Raw genomic sequence first — 20,389 nt, 5'->3', positions numbered from 1 at the left:
CTTCCGGGATGAACGTGGGTAGATTAGCTCTCCACGGTGCCTGGGGGCAGAGCGTCTACCACCCCAATGGACAAATGAAGTGCTGCAAATGATTGAGCCTTAGATAGGTTTGCTGGGCTGGTTGTTTTCCAAGTCGAATTCTCCTTTTCTCTCTCTTCCTCAGTTCATGGGTAAACGAATGAATGTGTGTTTGTGTGGGTGACTCACACATCTTCATGTAGAAGTTTATAGAAATGAATTTCTGTGAGATTATTTTTTTAAGCACGAGACGACATCAAAGAAAAAGAAACACTCTTTAACTGTTGACTGATTTTCGCCACTTATTATGTGAGGAAGGAAATGTCAATAACTTAAAAGAAATTTTAAGATCAATGTGTTTGAGCTTTTCTTGTTTTAAAATTCTTTGTAGAAACTTGTCAAAAAGATTATGCAATGGAAACAAGGAAGCTGAAGCTTTTCAGGGCACTGGGGAAATGTCTTTGTTTTCCCTGATGATACGAAAGTGGAGTCTTATTCTAGGGAGACCCACAGCTGGAGGTGCCGCCCGTGTTGGTTTCGTGCAGTTATTGCTAGTTTAGGAACTACTGCTCTGATTGACATGGAAACACAGACTGGGCCACTGTGTATTCATGAGAGCCATGGTGGAATAATTGGTGAGGCAAAGGTGGTAAAGGAACCAATTGTTGGGGTCGCTCAGGCCTAAACAGACTTTCTGCTGAGGTTACCTGAATGCCTTAATTTTTCCTTTGTTCCAGTTGTATAAATCTGGTCTTAGAATGCGGTGGAAGGCCAGCTTGTCAGATTGTGACTTTATTCTGTGCCTTGAAAAACCACGGGTGTTTTAGAAAGTTAATTGGCTCTCTCCAGCAGGACGCCACTCAAGTTCGGGAACACAGTGTATTGGGGACAAGTTACCCTGAGGATGGACATGGTTTCATTCCTGTTTCATTAGCTTTGCTGCAGAGAAGATGATGGATAAACTTAGTTATTTGCTGCTTTTCTTAGTAAGAGTTTTATCCATTTCTTGTCAATGTAGAAGGATATGGGATCCTAAATGTGATTGCTGAGATGTGTCATTTTCAGTAGCTCAGGGATCTCCCTGAAGTAAACTAATGGCATCTGCTTTCAACGTGCGTGTCTACAAAACTACAATGAGAGGGAAATGTGTGAACCTTCGCAGCCCAGACACTGCTGCTTTCGAAAGAATTGTTGCTCCGAATCTTGAAATATTTTCCTCCTGGTCACTGTGTATGCTTTTATGTGTGCATGTGTGTCTGCTCCGATGTATTCACCTAGTCAGGAATTCTGAATGCAAGAACTTTGCCTTAGAACTTTTGCTTTCTTGATTGGATTAAGATGTAGGACTGAGTTAGTATTTTAAAACAAGCTACAAGTTGTGTCTACGTGATTAATGTGAAATGAAAAATTTAGCCTAGTATCCTATTAACACACACACATTGTTTATGGAAATTAGAAAATATATACTTCCATTTTGAGAAATATTTTTTACCTCAAAGCAATTTCAAAAATTGATCTTTTTCTCTCCTTTGCCATTCTAAATATGCCTTATTAAACAGTGACTTTTTTTGTGATGTGACACTCCCATTCAAAATGAAATAAGATGAAATGAAATGAAATAAAATAAAATAAAATTCAAAGGTACCCAACCTTTCTTTTCTGGTAAGCAGCGTCTGTGGTGGAAGTTGCACTGGAATGAATCTGAGGACAGCAGTTCTGTGGGTTGGAGTTGATGCCACTTAAGATTTTTGGCCTTGGTTCCTCTCTTACAAAACTAAGGCCATCCAGGAATAATCTCCATGGTCCCTCCCCAGGCCCCTCTAGCTCTAACACTCTATTTTGCTTTCTCTCCTGTGCACACGCCACCATCTAACATTCCCTTGGGAATGATACTTCAGCGTGTAGCTCTGACTTCAAATAGTATTCAAGAGAGAGAAAACTCTGAGACAGCAGATCCAGCATTTTCAAATTTTAAGGCTAAACTGAGAAGAAAAGAATTCATCCAGAGAAGGGTATCAATTCCACGTGACTAAATCTTAGCACTTTCCACAAACCTCCATTAGGGAGGGGATTGACATCATGAAGATTTTCCCATCTCTAATGGCTGTGGTTGAGTCTTGATTGTACAATATTTTGACTCGCACGTCAGAGTTCCTCAATGCCTCCGTCTATGTCCATGGGTAGCTCTCTAAATACAGCAGCTGTGCCATCTGTTTCAAATATTATTTCAGCCCTCGCTGTTTTGGGATAAATTTCATAAAGTGTATTGCATACACACACATTTAATTGAACAAACGAGAAGCCTTTCCAGTTTAAAAAGCTTCCTAAATGACAAGAAGTGTCCAATTTCCATTCAAATGGTTACTCCGGGGCTTTAAAATGTGTGAATTCATCTAACAGAGGCTGGTGGTGTATTTTGAGGCAGATGGCTTGATTCTGGGAAGAAAAAAACTTAAGTGGATTTTACTATCAATCTTATTTTTTTTGGCAAAAGACTGACATAATAAAGATGTGTGTATTACTGAGAATGCTTTTTAATAATGATTCTACCTTATGTTTTCCCCCAAGAATATGGTTAACTGACTAGGAAAATCTATTTAGAGATTTTATGTCTATCCATAATGATCAGCTTAGGAAAAAAAAAGAAGCCCAATAACAAAATTGCTGAAATACAAAAGGAAAATCCCTCTCTACAGCTTTCTACAGGAGTCCAAGAGGAAAGGAATGCTGGTTTATCTGATATTTCCCCTGCTAAAAAGTGGTTGTGGCGTCAAGAAGTTGAAGATTTTGAAGCAAAGAGAAAGGATTTCATTTCTTGTGAGAATGTCTAGAGAGGAGTATCTTCAGTGGGTGTTACAGGTGTCTTGTCCAAAGCCCTTTGTATATTTTATACCAGCAGTTTTAAATCTGAGTCATTGGAATAATTTGCAGTCACTATTGCTGTGCAATTTCAAATTTAGAGTCATGTTAGCACGTGTCAAAATTGTGTCAAAAGTTCTGTGCTCTAAAGGTCTTTTCAAGTCTTGCCTGCTTTATGGAACATTATAATTTACCCCCCAAATCCGCTCTCTTTTTCTTCCATTTGTAGTTTGCAGAACTGACTGAACACTTTTGTTAGTTCCTGATTAGTTAAAACCAAACATATGTCTTATCCCTCTTGGATATGATTGTTCAGCAACCTAAGCCTAAGCCAATCAACCCATTTCTTCCTTTGGCACCAATTATGGGTTTTGGGATGGGATGGGTTTTGGGATGGGACTTAAGTTGTCCCAATCAGTCAAGAAGAAAAAGCATTTCTTTGATAGCTTGGAAAAGGTGCTCTCTCTCTTCCAGGGGACATGGACAGAGAAGCATTTAGCCTTTATCGCTCCTGACAACTTCCTGGAATCATGAGGAGAACCGACCTTAGGATGAAGTGAACAATGTGGCTAGCAGAGTGACAAGTAGAAAGAATCTGCATCTTTGATGACCTAATTGAGCCTTTGGGTCCACTGCCCTGAATTCTGCCATGCCTCTGGACTGCCCCTTATGTTGATCAATGCTCATTGTTAGAACAGTTCTTATGGTTCATGCCAGTTGAGTCAGGCTTTTTGACACTTGAAGCTAAAAGCATCCGAACAGATACACCTGAGGATGTGGCTTAGGGGGAGGCCACGCCAGGCTTAGTTGTGTATGTCATGAGACCTTCTCCCAGACATGGGAGGTCGGTCCTATCTCCCTGCTCTGAAACTACTGTATTGGTTTTGATATGAAGGACGTTAGCTGGAGGAAAATAATGCTACGGAATGATGTAATTAAGGTGGGTTACTGGAGTCTATGTAGTAGAACCTAAAGCTTCCATATATTCTGTGATTGACTGAAGGTGGCAATTTCCTCACTAAGCCAGTGGTTCTCAAAGTATGGTCCCCAGAGTGTCCTGACTTCTGGTTTCCTCCCCAACATACATAGAAATTGTCACTCTTCTCTTCATAACAAGAAAAAAGCTGAACCAACTGAATCAACAAGTCTTCTTAGACCCATCAGAGAATTGAGGTGACAGAAACCACCGCCTAGAAAACTACAGAGATGGGCAAACACAGAGAATCACAGATTGCTAGGAGTACAGGCTGCTGGAGCCGGCAATGGGTAGAAACACATGTAACTGAGAAACTGCTGAAGGGGAATGTGGACAAGCTTAAAAGTTAAAAACTCCTGGGGACCCAGTCTTAGGGGAAATCCTCACATTTTTATGAGATTTATCAGTAAGAAACCCACCAAGTTCTTACCAAGTGAAGGTCAGAGAAAATTCCCTTGTGCTGTGGGCGAGGGCAAAAGTAGCCATTTTAAAAGATGCCCAGAGTGTTCAGCAGAGCAAAGACCTGTCCTCAAGGGAAACAGCTTTACAAGAGCCTCCTTAGACATGGAGGAAGGCAGTGAGGCAAGTGGGCTCCCTGTGGACTATATGCCTCATTAAGGGGAGAACAAAGGCTAATCGTTCTGCAAGTCATGACTCAAGGATTCAGGTCTGTTTAAACAAATGGAGATTTAATCATAAGATTATGCCATATGTAAGATTATGTCTTACACCTTAACAACACATCAATAGGGCTCCTGTATACCAACAGTGAATTACAACAGAGAGCTGAAAGACACAGGTTCTATCTATGAAGGAGTTTCTAGGGAAACTCAAAGAAAACAGGGGAGACAGAAGCAAGGTCCCTAGAGGAAACTGAAGCCTCTGACAGCTACAGCTACAGCAAACATTAAACGTAGCCTAACTCCTAGTTGGATCAACATAAAGCCTCACACTACAGGCCTATACAGCTCAGTTCCCGTGTTCCAGTACATCATGTCCAGCTTTCAACAGAAAGTTACAAGGCGTCCCAAGAGGCAAGACAAAACGCAGCCTGAAGTCAAAGTAATCATCAGAACCAGACTCAGAAATTTTGGAGTTACTGAGGTGTAATCCCAGGATGAACAGCTTCTGCATCTTTGGGGAACCTAGTAGAAATGCAGATTCTTGGGTCCTCCCTAAACCTATTGAATCAGAAACTCTGGGTGCGGGTGGGCAGTAGCCTGTGCCGTAACAAGCACACAGGTGACTGTGTTTGAAGACCGCTGCCTTAAGCATATCAAGCAGATGTGAAATTTGTAAACTCTTACGTGTCCTTAGGTTTCTCAGAAATAGAATAATACATGTTATCATGGTAACAAGGTGATTCAGATGTAAGGAACCCACTGAAGACAGTGTTTCTGAGTTTGGCTTTTGGTGTTGTCAAGCAGTATCATTGCTGATGAATTGTTTTGGATGATTGCATGTGGTTTGGAGTTACGCCAATTGCGTGTGTTTCTGTGAGGCTTTATCCCCTGTCCTGGGAACCTTATCGCCAGTGGACAACCTGGTGATGGGTGTTTAAGTCTGGATGGGGTGTGCAGGACCTTGGGGAGTTTCTCTGGGTGGGGTTGTCAGGCCCTGTGGCCCTGGAGGATTTTACCTACGTTGGTTTTTATGAAGTGGGTTTAAAAAAGGCAGAGGGTGTTAATATAGGTCCTTCTGAAAGCAAACTGTGTTTTCATCTCACTCTCTGCTCATTCAGTGCTCAGCTGCCCTCTGGCCTGATTGCAGTTATGCCGTCTCCCGACGGTCCGTTGTTATGCGTAATTATGATTGCTTTGAACTTCCCTGAACCTCTGATGTCAAAGGCATTCTTTTAGGTTTTGAGCACAGTTTTCTATCCTAGGTTGCCCCTTACATGGTGGCATATCACTGCATTCCTGCTCACATACTGGAAGCCTCTCTCCTCTTAGTGCCTCCTGTTGAGTGATGATAAATGCTTTCTGTCCAGCCCAGGAAGAACCATAACTTGCTGCTACTTGCAGAAGCCTCCTAATTTTACGTTGGAGAAAGCCAAAGTCTGGGGAGGAATGGCAATTTACTTCATTCATTCGTTTGTAAATACTTATTGAGCACCTATAATGTGCCAGGCACTGTCATAATGGCAAAGACATGATTAGAATAAAGGAATCATAATTCCTATGCCAGGGCTCCTGTCACTGGCCTGCTTCTTAAAAGACATTTGAATAAAACAGAAAACAGAAACAAGGAACTAAATAAAAAGCAATGAAATAAAAATAAATAAGAAAGGAAAAAAGAAAAATAACAAAGAGAAAAAGTCCTTTGGGAGCTAAGTGCCTTCTGGATGACTAGGCACATACATTTACATTTCTGTCCCTAAAGTTCCATTGGAATGCGTGAATAAATATAAAAATAAGAAAAACAACGTAATGTAATGGAACAGCACTAAGAAACATGAAGGGTGATACCAGCAGAAATTTTGGAAGATAGAAAGCAGATGGGATTGGATCAATGGAATAAGCTAACAGAACTGATAAATGCAGCCAATACAAATGAAAGAGGATAGTAATGGAGGAAGAAGGAAGGTTTTTTTCTTTCAAACAGAACTTTGGAAAAGCCCCGAGATCATAATCTTTAGGAGCTAGGGCCGAGAATCATCTGTTGGATGCTTAATAGGAAGACCAATGAAACTAGGACATTCCAAGCACCTAGAAAAGGCATACCCACGCAGCTCCAGCAGAACTGACACAAACAGTTTGAGAACTTATATAGGTGTGGATGGATTTGGCCACTGGGGATGGGCAGGGGACTTTTGAGGTGAGTAACGGAGCTAAAAAGAGAAGTTGGGGGGCTGGCCAGTGGCGCAGTGGTTAAGTTCGCACGTTCCGCTTCTTGGCAGCCCAGGGTTTGTTGGTTCAGATCCCGGGTGCTGGCATGGCATGGCTTGGCATGCCATGCTGTGGTAGGCGTCTCATGTATAAAGTAGAGGAAGATGGGCATGGATGTTAGCTCAGGGCCAGTCTTCCTCAGCAAAAAGAGGAGGATTGGCAGTAGTTAGCTCAGGGCTAATCTTCCTCAAAAGTAAAAAGAAAAAGAGAAGTTGGATAGGGCTCCCATGTAATATTAGCTACCAACAGAGTAAACCTTCCCACATCCTGATGGCAAGCTCCTACCCACCCTATCAGAGAGGAATCTGATGACAGACCCAGCTCACTCACCATAGCCATGGCTTCTGTCACTTGCAATCAAATTCACTATCAAGGGAGTGCCACCTGTATTACTCATCCTAAACTGTCACTTGTAAGTGAACAATTAAGAATCTCTAGATATTTAAGGAAAAATAACAGCATAAAAATGAGTTACCAAACTGAGCAAATCGAAGTAATTCTTGAGGAAATTGAATTATTGGAGAAATATAGAAAAGATGATTAAAACAACTTTGTCAGTATCTTCAGAGAGGTTTGGGGGACACTGTATTCAGATAGCTAGAACAGGTTGCTAAGAAAAACTGAAGTAGAAGAGAGAGTTTATAGAAATTGAAAACCCCCTACATGATTGTTGAAATAAATGGAACAGGGCAACAGATGATGTAGAATGTAAAGTTCTTAATTCCCCGAAGCTTCTTCATATGTATGGAAAAGACCAGTCACTCTAGAGCTAATTTTTATTCAGAAAATGGCCACTTGAATGGACACAAATGACCCACTGCCCAGGTGAAAGAGGATACCATGAACTTCGTTGGCTGACAAAAGCTGTCTTCAATCTGACTTTGGAATGCTGAGTTGATTACTGGAGAAGAGATGGGAATATTTAGTTGGGGAAGAAGGGATTACCCAAGAGGAAAGGTCAACGCTTTCCCTTTTGAGGGTCAATGTTGTTAGCACCTCTCTGACTGACCAGGTCTGTGAAAAGTCTGGTGGCATAAAGGACATCAAGGTTCCCAGTGAGGAATTCACCATCGGAGAAGGTAGAATCTGGACAGGTGAGCAAGGGTGAACATTCAAGTGAAATATTAACTTGAGGAGGGTTGGGTGTGGGATGTCATGCGGCTGGGACCAGAAACACCCGTGAACCCAGACACCCTGGAAGATTGGTTGTGGTAGCAAAGGATGATTAAGCTTGAATATGAGCTGGAAGACCTATCTTGGAGTTTAAGTCTAGGGCATCAGTGAAACTCATGCAGGGACCTGCACCTCTGCAGGCATGACTGCAGTGCTGGACACAATGCAAGAACAGAAAAGTGGCCCTGTGTGTCAGTGACAGAAACAACAGTATGAGCAGACTCATCATACTCAAATTTTCTCTATCAGCTGGTTGACAAAAGGACTAAGACTTTAGACTAGAGTGAACTTTTTCTATTGTTGTGAAATTTAGGGAAAAGAAGGACTACCTCAAGAAAGGGTTAGATAGGTGTCAGGTAAAGAGCAATTGAAAAATATAAAAGATGTCACTAAATTTATACTCCACAACTGCTGAAGCAAATCATACTAATTATCTAAAAATCTTAATAAAAAAACTGAATAGTAGAATAGATGTGGTTGAAAACCAAATCAGTTTTATGGAAGATCAAGCCAAGAAATTTTCTTAGAATGTAGTGCAAAAAGACACAGATGAAAACCGAGAAAGAAGTTTGGAAGTATATCATTCAGTATATGAGGTGTAAATATTCACAAGACATGTAAGATGTTCAGAAATCCCAATATCTTCCTAGTAAAACACCTGTAAGGAGAAACTCGAGAGAATGGAAGGAATGATATAATCAACGTAATAATAGAAGAATACTTTTTCCCTAGCTGAGAGAAGATATTAATCTTTTGATTAAAAAAACAAAAATAGAAAATAAGTTTTGGCAAAGATGTGGAGAAATTGGAGTACTTGTTCCTTTCTAATGGGAATGTAGAATGGTGGAATGACTATGGAAAATGGTATGACACTTTCTCAAAAGATGAAATGTAGAATTACTGTATGATCCAGCGATTCCACTTCAGGGTATATATCCCAAAGCCATGAAAGCAAGGTCTTGAATAGATATTTGTACACCCATGTTCATGGCAGCATTGTTCACAATAACTGAAAGGTAGATACAACCCAAATGTCCATTGACAAATAAATAGATAAACAGAATATAGCATATACACAAAATGGAATATTATTCACACTTCAAAAGGAAGCAACTTCTGACACATGCTACAACATAGATGAACTTTGCGGATATTATGCATCATTTTACTTGTGTGAGGTACCTGTGGTAATCAAATTCATAGAGACAGAAAGTAGAAGGGTGGTTGCCAGGCACTGGGGGAAGAGGGTAGTGGAGAGTCAGTGTTTAATGGGCACAGAGCTTTATTTGGGGAGATGAAAATGTTCTGGAGATGGATGATGGTGATGGTTGCACAAGGCAGCACAAAGGAGAGTCATGGTGGAACGATTAAGAATGTGGCCTGCATTTGAGTCCTGATGCCACCACTTATTAGTTCTGTGCCCTTGGACAAGTCACTTAATCTCTCTGTACCTCAGTTTCCTCATCTGTAAAATATGGTGTATAATAGTAACTACCTCATGTGATTGTTTTGAGGACTTTATTATTAATGAGAACAGCATGTAGAAATAATACAAGTCTATGGCCTAACTTGGAAACATCTATTAAAATTTAAAATGTACTTACCCTTTGATCTATCAATTCCACTTTCCCAGAGTCAATATTCAATAAAAACTAGTTGTCTAGTTAAAGAAAAAAAAGGACAGTGAACACAGAAAAACAATATTGCAAAAAGGAACTTAGGACTATCAGGATGAAATTTATGCAATACTAGGAGAAAGACAAAATCTTATAATTTTATGGAAATAAAAGAGAGGTTACCTACTAAAGAAGGAAAATCAGAATATTAGTTTTTTGCAACCCCTAATGCTACAAAAATATGGAGCAGTATCTATAAAGTCCTGAAGGATTTGAATCTTGGATTCTCCATTAGGCCAGCCGTTATTCAAGTGTGAGTGCAAAATAAAGACAATTTTAAACATGGGAAGTTGATCCTCTCTGAAAAAATAAATTACTATAGGATGTTCTCTAGCAAAATGCAAAAGGAAATAAAGAAAGAGAAGACTTGGAATATGAGTGGGGAGTAAAGTAACCAACATGACAGCAGCAAGCCTGAATAGTCGTGAGCTGTTCACACAAACTAGGTGTGAGTTTAGTGCAGTTGTTGAGAAAGAGCCCCTAGGACAGAAGAAGCTTAAGAAGAGTTGCTTTAAGGATTAATTTAAGTCATTTGGGAGATTTCCGGTAATAAAAACTTACTCTCTATAAGCACACATCTAAAGGCTGATGTATCTTAAGAATATAAGCCAAGAAAAACTATTATAAATTAAAAATTAAGCTGAAAAGGGAAAATTGGTTGTATAATAAATAAAAAATGTAGTAATCAAAACCCCAAGAACATATAGTGAGACAATGTGCTATTATTAGTAGCTAATCTTATTTGAGGACTTATTACATGCCAGATATTTTGCCAGATGGGTGCTATTATTGTCTCCATTTATCGATGAGGTGACTGAGCATAGAGAGATGAAGCAATTTACCCTGAGTCATCAGCTGGCAAGGGGCAGAGCCAGGCAATCTCACTTCATAACTATGCTCCTTTATTTTTTTTTTTAGTGAGGAAGATTTGCCCTGTGGTATCATCTGTTGCCAATCCTCTTCTTTTTTTTGCTTGAGGAAGATTGTCGCTGAGCTAACATCTGTGCCAGTCCTCCTCTATTTTGTATGTGGGATGCCTCCACAGCATGGTTGTTGAGTGGAGTAGGTCTCCGACCAGATCTGAACCTAGGAACCTGGACCACCAAAGTGGAGAGCCAGGAACTTTAACCACTCGGCCACAGGGCTGGCCCCATAGCCACGATCTTAATCACTATACTAAATATTATGTCCTTGACCCCTTATTGGAGTATAAATTGTTCAACAATGACTCCATAACAAAGAAAAAACAACACCATTTTGTACACTTTGCAGGCATTTTTCCAACATGTGTCAGATATGTTTCTTATACTCTGTGAACCCTGGAGTACCAGTAACCTATTGCAACAAAATTCTCTGGAACAAACCACCTCATATGTGACAACATGGAAGAAACTTGAGGACATTATGCTAAATGAAATAAGCCAGTCACAGAAGGAAAAATATTGCACAATTCCGCTTACATGAGGGATCTAAAATAGTCAAATTCGTAGAGTCAGAGAAGGGAATGGTGGTTGCCAGGGCCTGAGAGGAGGTCCAAGTGGGGAATTACTAATCAACAGACACAAAGTTTCAATTAAACAAAATGAATAAGCTCTAGAGACATACTGTACAACATTGTGCCCGCGGTCAATAATAATATATTGTGCACTTAAAAATTTGTTGAGGGCAAATTCATGTTAGAAGTTCTCACAGCAATACAATACGTGAACAAACCTCGTGACTTGAAACAGCTATTACTTGCTGTCATGGCTGTGTGGATCACTTAGGGGTTTGCTCTAGCCTGGGCCTAGCTGGGGTGGGTTGGCTAAGTTCCATTTGTCTTTCATCCCCCTCTTGGGACGAGAGGCTAGCCTGGACACGTCCTTTCCATTGTATGGTAGAAGCACAAGAGGGCAAGCCCAAACATGCAGCTGCTTTTCAAGCCTTTGGTCCCATCACATCTGTTAACATTCCATTAACCAACCCACATGGCTGTGAGGGAGACAGGAAAGTCATATGGCAAAGGACGTGAATACAGGGAGGGGCAATGAGTTAGGGCCAATAATGCTACGTAGCATTGCCAATCGCCAATCTACTTGTCTCATAGTTGTTACTTGCGGGAAAAAATCATATAGGCAAACCATATATGAAGATTTGCAAGAGAATGGGCTTGTTGAGGAAAACGTAGATGTTACAATCACATTAGTACCTCCAGGGGCTGAAAAGAGAATCTGTAAAATGCCACACTCTTAAAAATGTTGGATAAAATTATTACTATTCATTCATTCAAAGAGAGCCTTCCTTAACCAGTATGACCCTTGGGGGATGAGAGGCCCTGATCCTGCTTCCAGTTTAGTACTGAAACTATTGTCTGCGGCAACTGAGGGAGAAGGTGAGGAGGGGCAAAGAGTTAAAATATCTAAGGCAGATATATCTTTACCTGTATCTCTATCTCTGTATCTGTATATGTATCTATATCTGTATCTATAGATCTCAATATTTCTATCTCTGTGTCTATATTTGCCTTAGATATTATATATATATATCTCCTATCCTTAATTATTAAAAAATAAAATGATGAATGCATAATTGTGAGTGGGATGTCCTTTTTTCTGATTCTAGGTAGGGGTGTGGGAAGAACTTTACAAGTAGTGGAAACAGCACTTGATGGAATAGTCTGGAAGCTGGCTTTTTGCCCTAAGTCTGCCACTAATAAAAGATAAAACCCAGAACAAATTCCATAGCTTTTCTGAGTGACAATTTTCTTATCATTAAAATTGGGCTGGAGGATCTCTAAGATTCTTTTCAACCCTAAGGATTTAAGAAGGAAATTAAAAAAAATGGAAATATGACAACAGTATAGATGGGAATTCATTGAAATGCATTTTGTAAAATTAGGAGCAGCAGCTGATTTATAGGAAGCAATAACATGTTCTCTAAAATGATTAATTATAATTGAACTGTTACTATTGATATAGGGATGGCTAGATCTTATGAATAAAATTGTAAGGCTCATTCCAAACTGGTGTGTTTTTCAAACAAAAAGGAACAGTAAGTTTCTTTAAATTTTTTTAAATCAGTACTAGATAAATTACGAAGAGAAAAAACTAAAGGTTATAAAGCATATACTAGGTTATAAGTCGCTGACTAGTCTCTGATTTGCAGTGAAATACTAAAAGTTAGAAAATAAGAAATGTCAGTGGCCTTGTCCTAGGATGTGTCCTTTCTAGTTGACAATACTTCCTGTGTTGTATTATGGCAGAGCATAGTTACATTCGGTCCATCAACTTAGAGGCTGTCGTCGTGTTCCAAACATCTCCACCTTCCCCTGAGAAGTAGTTATGAATCCACAATCCACTAATGTACATGAATATACATTCCACTAGTGTATGTGAATTTGCATTATAGATTAGGTTTATGTATACAGAATGACTCACTTCACCAACTAGGAGTAGCAATATATCACATCGTCTTTGTTATGCCAATTAATCATTCAAGCAACAACATGTCCTTAGCAGCAGGAAGTCCAGTATCTCCCATTTGAGGGCTTCTCCTTCCCTACTATCCCGTGTTGTTCAGGTGGCTTTCTCAGACCAAAGGCTGTCAATCGTATTTCCAAGATAACTGCAAGTTTACATTGGCCATCTACGTATGGCTTCTCATTGCCATATGGTGTCACTATAGAAGGTTGGTCCTATCCAGTTCCATAGATGCTTGTCACTTGGGAATGATTCTTTTCTAGTCTAAGTCCTGACATTGGCTTCCCTGCGTACTTGGGTTCAGTGTGTAGAGAGAGTGCCTGGTTAAGATTCTGAGTTCTGGAGGCTTGTACGCTGGATTCGAATTTTGCCTTTGCTTCTTTTGAGCTGTGTGACCTAAGCTGAGTTCTCTAACTTTCAGAGCTTCAGGTTCCTCATCTATAAAGTAAAGATAATAGAGTTTATCTCATAGAGTTGTGAAAATGAAATGAGACAACACATAACAAGCAGAGTACCTGGCGCCTACGAGATTTGTAGAAAATATATGTTCCTGCTATCATCTTGATGATGACTCCTAGTGTTAGTAATATAGTAATCATTTCCGAAAGTGTGGCAATATTGCAAGGTTGCTGTGATGCAGAGCTTGTGATTCCATTATTTCCTCTTGGAGGAACCTGGGCTCCCTATACAAGTTAGTCTACTTCACCGAGAGCTCTGCAAACCAGAGCAATTGACCTCCTGGTTGAGTGCTTCTCTAAGAAACATGGGCAAAGTTGTGAACAGGCAATTCATGGAAGAGTAAATTTGAGTGGCCGATACATATAATCTGACTAGTCCTCAGCAAAGTTCAAATTAAGATAAAAATGAGATAACTTTCTATATGCAACAGATCTACAAAAATACACTTCCAGTGGCATCAGTCTGTGGGGGTATGAAGCAAAGGTGACCCTCGTGTGTTGTAGATGAGAGGGAAAATCATCACAACCAGTGTGGCTCACACTGTCTCTAAGTAGCAGGCACTGGAAAATAAACTGTGATTTATTTATAAAATAGAATGCTACAAAGTTTTAAAGTGAATGAAGAGTGTGTGTGTGAACATGGATGCATCTGAAAAACGTAACGATGAGTTAAAAAAAAGTTGCTAAAGGCTACTAGAGTATACCATTTACGTACGTTTCTTAAAACACACAAACATGTACACAAATGTATGTAATAAAAATATGAAGACATGCAGGCTAAAGATACATCCCAACTTTAGGATGTTAACTACTTCTAGGGAATGAAGGGGTGGAAAAGATACAACGAGGGGTAATGGTTTTCTATGTAATGCTTTGTTTCCTTTGAAATTTTAAGACAACGTGGTAACACACTAACATCTGTTACCTATGTGTGATGGGTTCATAGGTGTCTATGAAATCACTTTTTGCTCCTTTCTGTAAACATAAATATTTAATAATATGACATAAGATAAAGAAAGTTAGAGGGAAAATAATAGCTCATTTAGCCTTTGGGATAATTAGAAAACATTTGTAGAAGAATAAAATTAGATTTTTACTTTACGTCATATACAAAAGAAAATTCCCTATGGGTTAAATTTTAAGTGAAGAGAAAATAGATCAGATGATACTGTAGGTGATTATTTGTCTGATCTTAGGTAGGGAAAATTACCTTTAAGCATAGTGACAAAAGAAATCTAGACGAAAGAAATTTAAACAAAAGGAAAAGATTAATACATTTTTCTACAAAGAATTTAAATTTCCTTTACTCTTCAAACCATAAACAAAATATATATGATGAACTAAATTGATATTCTTAACATGTAAAGGATTTGGAGAAACAAAAGATATGAAATCCTCTCAGGACAAAAATATAATAATGACATGAACAATTTGCAAAAAATAAATACACATGAACAACATGTGAAAATGTTCGACAACACAGTTATCAATTTATTGCCTCAGCTCTGAATTCACCCTTCAGTAACTGCTCTGCAATAATGGACCGTGTTGTGTACACATTTCTCTTTACAATGAGCACAATGTTAAGCTTTGTCAATAGGACAAAATGTCACAGGAAAGACATTGTTAGAGTGAGGGATCTTCTCTTACTGGTGTGCTGTGTTTTGTTTTTTCTTGCTAATGTTGCATGAGGAGTCAGCTGTACAGGAGTGTGGGGACATCCAGTGGGCTATGCCCTAGGTGTGTGCCCACAGAGCACACTCCCTCAGCCATCTGGCTGCTTCAGCCTAGACTTGGTGACCACATTCCTGTGGTTCTCCTGATGAGGGCACTACACAGGTCTAGGTTGAGCCTGCAGAGGTGCCCCGAGTCCCACTGCCTGCCCAATCCCCAGCCACGGCTCATCTGTATTCTGGAGGGTTGCTTCTCATGGCTTTCCCAGACCAGGTAGCACGTGGTCCAGGCCTGTGGCCACAGTGGCACTTTGGTACTCCTTCTCATACTTGCCCGCCCACCAGCCTTGGCTCACCTGTACACCAGAGGACTGTTTCCAGGTTGCTAGGTGACTGAGGACCAGCTCCAGCTTGGCTAACCCTGTGAACTTCTCTGTGGATTTTTAATGGACCCAATAAATTTTGTGTTTCATGGCAAAGAATTTAGTATGAAATATTGTCCTTTCTTTGACTTTTATAAACATTCCCAGATGATAGTGTGTCCCATACGTGTCATACAACAGAAAGAAAGGACTTGATTCTACAAATCTTTAGTAATTTTAACTTAGGACGTTTTTAGAACCAAGATTTAAGATCTTATAATGAGAAAACATAAATGCTACTGGTAATCTTCACTTGAAGTCCTGCTTACTCATTTGTATTCTAACTGTAATAAGCAGATATTGACTGCAGTTGATATCAACAATCAAGATTTACTGATCTGAGCTAAATATCACCTAAAATAATGTTAAGGTCAATATGTGTCAGAGAGACCATTGATCTTGTATGAAGACTAACAGGTCATCAATATCTCCATTATTGCACCCATGTATTATAAAAATTCTATTATAAATTTTAGTTTTCAGGAAGTATGTAGTTCATTTGAAAGAGAACGAGAAGATTATTTAAGACCTGTTATAGTTATGGGCGTGGAGACAGAACAAGAGTGTAGTTCAGTGGAACTTCGTGAATTCTTTCCTAAAACCATTTCTCCAGCTTACTTGCATTTTGGTGACTGGACTTTTAAGTGGGGTGTGGCTAGAGCTAGGGTGGTTCTGTCATCATTATAAAAGGGCTAAAGAAGTGGAAAGGGGATGGGTTCAAGAATAAAGATCTCAGAGCAGAAGTGGAAAGAGGAGCAGAGTTGAGAGGAGTCATTTAGATTTTCACTTTACTAACACTTTGCTATTCTGCATAGCTCTGTTATGCATGGTTCTACTGTAGTTAGCAGGATAATGTCACGATGTGCACATCAGAAGCAGAAACATTAGAGGATGTCATGAAAACAAATTCATATTTTTTATGATAGAGAAAAAATTGATACATGTGAACTAAAACAAGGTTTTGATAGTACAAATTCTTTTTGTAAAACAGTACAAATTCTCTTTTTTTGGCTTAAACAGGACTGACTACTGGTTAGAGACGAGCAAGAAGCATCAGCACTAAATCATAGCAAAGAAGGACCTGGGTAAGCTCAGAACAAAAATTTGTTGGAACCTTCCTTCAGTCGTCCTAGTGAACTGCTAGACCTGCCAGGAGCTCCCAGCGCCAGATACCGGAAAATGTGCTTGATTTCATTGCCAGGGCGATCCTTCTAAAGGGAGCGATTCTAGCTGGAGGCTCCCAGCGCCAGATACCGGAAAATGTGCTTGATTTCATTGCCAGGGCGATCCTTCTAAAGGGAGCGATTCTAGCTGGAGGCTCCCAGCGCCAGATACCGGAAAATGTGCTTGATTTCATTGCCAGGGCGATCCTTCTAAAGGGAGCGATTCTAGCTGGAGGCTCCCAGCGCCAGATACCGGAAAATGTGCTTGATTTCATTGCCAGGGCGATCCTTCTAAAGGGAGCGATTCTAGCTGGAGGCTCCCTACAGAGAGGCTAATAAGATACTTTACAGTGGTCTGGTCTATTTGGCAGCAATTAGGAAATCATTAATTCTTTCAACAGATTAATATTAAAGTAATTGTGGACGTACATAGCTGATATATATGTCTATAGTGTCATCACTGAATGAAGGAGAAACCTATGGGGATTATTAAAAATACATCAATAACTGTTACAAGTCAATAAGAAAATATAAAGTCCCAAGAGAATAAAAAGGCAAATACTTTTACAGTTAATTCATAAAAGAAGAAATACAAATTTCAACATGTGTTAAAATGTTCCCTTCAGTAATAATCAAAGAAAAGCTAATTAGCATCATTACTGAGATTTTTAAGGAGCCTTCCAAATTTTAAGAATACAAAAAATTACGTAGTGTTGCTAAGAATTTGTGGAAAATGGGCTTTTTCATACAATCTGTTAAGTGAAATATTTATCAAAGCCTAAAAAAACCAAACAAAACTATTGAGCATACCATTCTATTTCTAGGAATTTATCCCAATTGAATAACAAGAAACATAGACTTTTAAATACAAGATGGCTTACTGTAGTGTTATGTAAAAGGATAAAGAAATTTAAGTGGCCTAAATGTCCAACAATTGTTGGAAGAGGAATCCACCATGGGCCCCGAGCATCCACTCCTCCACGTTCTGCAAAGTGCGCCAGATCGAAAGGCTTATATGTCTTGTGATATTGAGCAGTTTCTGTAGCTAGTCACACGAGCAACTAAGTAGGTCAAGGTGACCATAGCCTGACTACCGTGGGACAGCATGTTCCTTGAGAGGAGGGGACAAGCTTATCTGCTGCTGGTTACAATGACTGCTGCTTGTCAGAAAGCCCTGGACCTTTGGCTCTGGGTTCTTCTCCTATAACACAACCTTTTGTGTGTGCAGGTATCAGCTATATGACACATCTTTGTGGCACTTGGACGAAAAGGAACCAACGCAAATATACTGATGCGCCTGCTGCCTGCTGTGCTGTGAGTGAGAAAGTCTGTTTCCTCTGACCTGGGAGTCTTGTGTCTTCTACTAGCATCCGTGAAACAGTAACAGGCTAACTTGTTAGCTTACAGGTCAGGTAAAATCTCAGATCCTTCCTGGTTCTTGACACAATAGGGAATTTTTTTTTAGCAAATTCTGGTCTGTGCCAGTGATAGAGTACTGTCCTGGTCAGTGTGGATTGCTGTAACAAAATACCACAGAGTGGGTAGTTCAAACAACAAATGTTTACTTATCACAGTTCTGGAGGCCCTGGCAGATTCAGGGTCTTGTGAGGACCCTCTTCCTCGGGTGTAGACTGCTGCCTTCTTATTGTATCCTTACATGGAGGAGAAAGAGAGAGAGCTCTGGTCCTTTTATTAGGGCACTAATCCTATGGGATCTCCCCTTTATGACCTCATGTAAACCTGATTACCTCCCAAAGGTCCCACCTTCAAATAGCATTGCACTGGGGATTAGGTCTTCAACATACGAATTTTGGGAGGAATACAAACATTCAGTCCATAGCGAGAATTAAGCCACCATGGAAAGTTATGTTCTCAAAAAATCATCAATACATGAAAATGCTCATGATGTATTGATTAGAGGAAAAATAAATTGCCCAACAGTACAGTTTGATATATTTTTTAAAAAGTGTATGCTCAGAAAAATTTCTGGAAGTGGGCATGTGAAAAGATGAGTGTAAGATCATCTTGAAAATGATTGCATCATTTCTTAGTTCATTGTTCCTAAACTTTAGCATCTGTCAGGATCATGTAGAAGGCTCTTAAATATAGCGTGCTCGGTGTCACCCCTACAAATTCGGAGTCAATGGGTCTGGGTGGGGCCTGAGAATGTGGATTTCTAACAAGTTCCCAGGTGCTGCTGCTGCTTGTCAGGGAACCCCACTTTAAGAACCACTCTCCTAGTCCACGTGGCAGTTTAGTGCAGTAGTTATGAGCATGGACTCTGGAGCCGCCTTCCTTGGCTTTGCATTTGATCCTGCCACTCCCTAGTTATGGGACTTAAAGCAAATTTTAAACTCTGTGCCTCATTTTCTGATCTGAAAAATAGCAGTTAACCCATAGTATTAAACTATAAAAAGCTTAGCACAATGCCTATGATATTATAAGTGCTCTTATGTTTTTATGTTATTGTCTAGAAATTATAAATCTGTTAATACTAAGAATTTTACTATTGGCCCCACCAAATTCTGTGTGTGCAGGGAAAAGAGTGTGAGGAATTAGAATCAGGCAGACTGTGCAGACGGTCACCTACAAGCTTTAGTTTCCTCGTCTATAACAAGGGGCTCTAATTTCTCTCCGGCATTACTTTTGGAAGGATTACAGGTGATCACACGTATAAAATACCCGGCAAGTAACCTAAGTCAGTTAATATTAATCGTCTTAGTTCCCACACCTCTCCTGACTAAGTCTCACTCATTTAATTAACAAAAATTAGTGCCTGCTTTATTCCGTCCTTCTTACTGCTTTAGCTTCAGGATTACATCTTTTCACAGGACCTAAATGGCCCGCTCTCTCGAAACTTACATTGTATTGGGGGAAAATTTAAGATTTAGGCCTAAAAGCTAGAAAGACAGAATGTTGTAATGGAAAAGCAACATCAGGGGTGAGAAAATCTGATTTTTTTGCTATTCTGCTACTAATGTAATGTTTGGTGTGAGCAAGTCATTTATCTGTGCCTCATTAGTAAGATGAGAAGGTTCCGCAATATGTTTCTAAGATCCTTTAAACTCTAACATTCTTTCAGTCTAAAACTTCTAAAGCTTTATAAATTAGGTGTTGAAAAGTGAAGTGCTTTGTGGGCCCCCTAGGTAATAGAAATGTGTAAAATGGCAGGCTAGCTACAGAGAATGGTGGAGACTGGCAATTTGGGGAACTCATGCCTGCCTGAAGACATTTACATTAGAATTGTTTTTAAAACATTTGCTTGTCAAATAACACACACTGGCAGGCTGGATTCTGTAACAATTGGTCTAAGGATAGTCTCACTTAGCCATTCAGGGCATCATACCCCTCCACGCTTCAGTTTTCCTATTTTCACAGTAGACCCAACAACTGTTAATCTTAAAAAGAATTTAAAAACTTTTGAAATAATTATCTTCTAAATGCTTTTAGTTAGAATAAGGAGAAAGAATGAAATTCTGCTTTTAAATATGAAAATGGGTTAATTCTGTAAAACAGAATATACTAGGGCTGTCACAAACCATTCAATTGTTTGCACTACTCATTTCAGCGTAACTGAAATAACAGTGCATGTCGAGCAGATAGATCAGCTCTAGGCAAAGAATTA

At 39.6% G+C, this 20,389-nt stretch overlaps 1 protein-coding gene across 2 annotated transcripts in view; it reads left to right on the top strand.

Moving 5' to 3' along the window:
* Positions 1-20,389, top strand: part of ZPLD1 (zona pellucida like domain containing 1) — a 219,619-nt gene that overhangs the window by 44,107 nt on the left and 155,123 nt on the right. Inside the window, exons 2-3 of one of the 2 annotated variants that reach the window (XM_070582878.1) lie at positions 16,622-16,686; positions 17,993-18,078. In XM_070582878.1, the coding sequence (XP_070438979.1) occupies positions 18,056-18,078 (23 nt within the window). In that variant the 5' untranslated portion in view covers positions 16,622-16,686; positions 17,993-18,055. The remainder of the gene's footprint in view (positions 1-16,621; positions 16,687-17,992; positions 18,079-20,389) is intronic. The other variant, XM_070582879.1, reaches the window with a different exon arrangement.

This window comes from Equus przewalskii, chromosome 18 (assembly GCF_037783145.1).
Source record: "Equus przewalskii isolate Varuska chromosome 18, EquPr2, whole genome shotgun sequence".
Classification (NCBI taxonomy): Eukaryota; Metazoa; Chordata; class Mammalia; order Perissodactyla; family Equidae; genus Equus; species Equus przewalskii.
This window is presented reverse-complemented; position numbering and strand designations above follow the sequence as displayed.